Source organism: Phoca vitulina, unplaced genomic scaffold (assembly GCF_004348235.1).
Source record: "Phoca vitulina isolate PV1807 unplaced genomic scaffold, GSC_HSeal_1.0 scaffold27, whole genome shotgun sequence".
Classification (NCBI taxonomy): domain Eukaryota; kingdom Metazoa; phylum Chordata; class Mammalia; order Carnivora; family Phocidae; genus Phoca; species Phoca vitulina.
In genome coordinates this window covers 26205040-26208483 of record NW_022589730.1, presented here as the reverse complement: position 1 = coordinate 26208483, position 3444 = coordinate 26205040, and the positions used below count along the sequence as shown (strand labels likewise).

The window sequence follows — 3444 nt, the reverse complement described above, 5'->3', positions numbered from 1 at the left end:
ATTAGCTTGAAGGAGCCTAAAGGGGATATTTACATCTTTGTAGGAGGGCGGCTCCTCCAGTGATGGATGGTGGACCGGGCTGCCCGGGCTGCTGCTACCGCCGCCACTTGCTTTCTGGGAGGCCAGAGGTGGGGGCGGGGGCGGGGGCAGGTCTGAGCCGCTGGGGTCACCCAGTTTCCCGTCCTCCTGCAGCAGCCTGGAGGAGTTCAGGGCGAGTGGGAAAGTGCCCGGCGCGGCCGGTGCGCGATCCCGGCTGCTCCCCTTCTCTGACAGCCCTCGGCCCTGGAGGTACCGGCCGCCCCCGACTAAGGGGTCCCCTAGCAGGACCCCCGTCTCCTCGTCTTCCTCCTCCTCGTCGTCAGGGTCTCGACCTTCCCCCTCCTCTTCTTCGCCCTCGGGGGGTTTGTGGCCCTCCACGTCCACCTCCTGCTCTTCTTCCTCGTCATCCTCGTCCTCGGAGCTGTCCTCGCTGGGGTAGCTGCAGCTGGTGCCCCCGGGGGACAGAAGGCCTCGGTGGTGCGGCTGCAGGGCCAGCGGGGGCGGCGGGGGCGGGGGCGGCGGCGGGGCGGGGTGGTGGCGCTCAGAACCCGGCTCGTCGGGCTGCGGGGGCAGTAGCAGCAACGGTGACGGCGGCTGCGGGGGATGATGGTGATGGTGGTGGTGCGGGTGGTGATGGTGGTGGTGGTGATGCGCTTGGGCCGAGTGTGGCGCTCCCGCTGACGCCCCGTGCAGCTTGGCCAGGCTCTCTGCGTCGTCCTTGCCGCCCACCGGCCGGAAGGCGCTCGAATGGTGGTAGCTGCCTCCGCCCGCCTTGCGCCCCTCCAGGAGGTGCGGATGGTGGGGTGCGGGCACTCGGGCTCCCCCGGGGCCCGCTCCAGTGGCCGCGGCCCCTGCACCCGACACGGCGCCGGGGTCGGCGGGCGGCGTGGAGCCCGCGCTGCAGTCCCCGCCGCTGCCGCCCGGGGGCGATTCGAAGAGAGTGTCGCGGGCGCCCGCGCCCCCAGCAGGAGGCGGAGGGCCGGAGCCCGGGCCGTTGGCTACCACCGGAGGGGGCTGACCCGGCGGGGGCGCAGCTTCTGCGCTCCCACCCGCGCCGCCGGGCTCGGCCAGGTCCAGGAAGGCCTGGCGCAGCAGGGCCGGGCTTTCTCCAAGCGCGCAGCCGAGCGCCGAGGGCGGCTGGGGCGGGGGCTGTAGGTAGGTGGGCACCGGAAGCCCGCCTGGGGTCCGCGGAGGCCAGAACATGCAGAAGGGCGGGTAGAAAGCGTCCTTGCGGCCCGCGGGCCAGAAGAGGCCGGACAGGCCGGCCTTGGGCGCCGCGCCCGCACCGCCCGCGCCCCCCAGGGCCTCGGCCGCGGCGCCCGCGTCCTCCTTCTTGTGGCACAAGCCGAAGGCGGCGGCTGCGGCCGGGAAGGTGTAAGGATGCGGGAAGAGCCCCCCGCAGCCGGGGAACTTCTGCAGCACTCCCCCGAAAGAGCCCTTGCTGGGTACCGGAATGACCGGGTAGCTGCGCGGGCCTTTGGCGCCAGCCGCCGCGCCCGCGCCCGCGCCGGCGCCAACGCTGGTCACGCAGCCGCCCCCGGCGCCGCCCCCTCCCGCCCCGGCGCCGCCCGAGGCCGCGGCCACCGAGAGGCTGGCGGCGGCGGCGGAAAGGCTGGCGGCGGCCACGACGGCCGCCTCCTGCAGCGAGTCGTCGTCGTCGTCGAAGCGCGGCCGCTTGTGATGGGCGTGGGGCGCGCCCGCCAGCTCGGCCAGGGGTGGCGGCGGCGGCGGGGGCGGGGGCGCCCCCAGCAGGTGCGGACCCAGTAGTCCTCCGCCTCCAGCCACCGCAGCTGCCGCTGCCACGGCGGCAGCCTTGACCGAGCTGAGCGGGTGGCAGGCGGGGTGCGCGCCCGGCTGGGGCAGCGCGCGCTTTCGGCTACCGCCGTTGAACATGGCCTTGACATCCTCCCAGGCGAAGACTAGCTCGTCCTGGGGACTCTTGTCAGTGAGCTTGAGATGACGGCGCCACGAGTTGAAGTTGGCTGCGTCCGGCTGCGTGTACTTGGCGTCGGGCGTACGGTGCGAGTGGAAGATGAACTTGTTGGGTGAGAAGTACATGTTGCAGTAGCTGCATTTGATGCACTTGGCGCGGGAGCTGTTGTAACGCGCGGGGATGAAGCTACCGCGGCAGCCCCAGGCGCACTCATGAGACACGTCGAAGGCGAAGTTGTCGGGCAGCTTGGGCGGCCTGTTTTCGCCTAGGAACGACTTGCACAAGCGCTCGGCCTCACGCTTGGTGATCATGCCGCAGCGGCGCGATGAGATGGGCATGGCCCCGGCGCGCCGCAGGATCTCCAGCTGCACCGGCGTGCACTGCACGCACGTGATGCCCAGCGCCACACGACGGTTGTGGATCTCGTTGTAACTGAAGTTCTTGAGGAGAGTGTTGGAGATCTGTGCCAGGCACAGGCGCTCTTGCCCGTCGATCACCAACGACACGATGGGAATGCCGTAGAGGATCACCTGGCCCACCTGGTTGGGTTTGAGGTTGGCGTGGCCCGGCCGCGGCTGGCTCAGCGCGTCGGGCTGGAAGGCGCTCGACGGCGATGCCAGCAGGATGTCGTTGGGCCCCGGCAGCGGGCTGGAAGCCATTTCCTCCGCCGCGGAAGCCCGGGCCGAGCCCTCCGGGTCTGTCTTGGAGACTGGAATGGAAAGGAGAAAGCGTTGACTAGAGCCTTTTCAGTCTTGAAACAGAGGAGTGGGTTGAGCCGCTAACTAAAGAATTATAATAACTCCCTAGCTCTGGCTAAGTAAGACAAGATTAGCGCTGGGCAAAGGGACCAAGTTTCAGACACAGAAGTCATCTCTCTTAGTTGTCTTCAAGGTTGCCCTTTGGAAATGCAGGGATTGGGAAGTACTTTTCTTCTATTCTAAACATCCAAAGTAAGTTAACTGTGTGTTTAAAAAAAATGCAATCAATTCCTAAGAAACTCAAAAACTTACCCTCCATTTATAGAAGCTGTTAGAATGAAACGGCATGCCCGCTAGAAATTAGGAAGTAATGATGACAGTTGTAACTATTACAAAGTATAAAAATTATGGAAAACTGGGGGGGTGATCATTGAAACCCAAATTTAAAAAGAGAGACCATTTACGTTTGCTTAGAAATAGATTGATTTTGGTTAAGAAAAATAAACCCAAACCTTTAAAAAAGTGATTTTTGTGGTATTCGTGGTTTCCTTGGGAGGAAATGCGCTACTGGTTGAGACACAACTTATTAAAGCAAAACGAAATCCCTCCTCCCCCATCTTTGCCATTAGATCTTTTGATACTGTAATTAGAATTTTTTTGAAAGATGGGAAAATGTACAAAGCCATATGCACGATTGCACTAAAATAGGCCGTCTTACTTTCAGTCTTTCAAAAGCCACTTGCTGAACTCAGTGGTTCTGGTTCCAGAGACACG

At 64.1% G+C, this 3444-nt stretch overlaps 1 protein-coding gene across 1 annotated transcript in view; it reads right to left on the bottom strand.

The window, feature by feature from the left end:
• SKOR2 (SKI family transcriptional corepressor 2) overlaps window positions 1-2631 on the bottom strand; it is a 33744-nt gene extending 31113 nt beyond the window's left edge. Inside the window, exon 1 of the mRNA XM_032422599.1 lies at window positions 34-2631. Coding sequence (XP_032278490.1) covers window positions 34-2631 — 2598 coding nt within the window. The remainder of the gene's footprint in view (window positions 1-33) is intronic.
• Window positions 2632-3444: the final 813 nt, after the last annotated feature.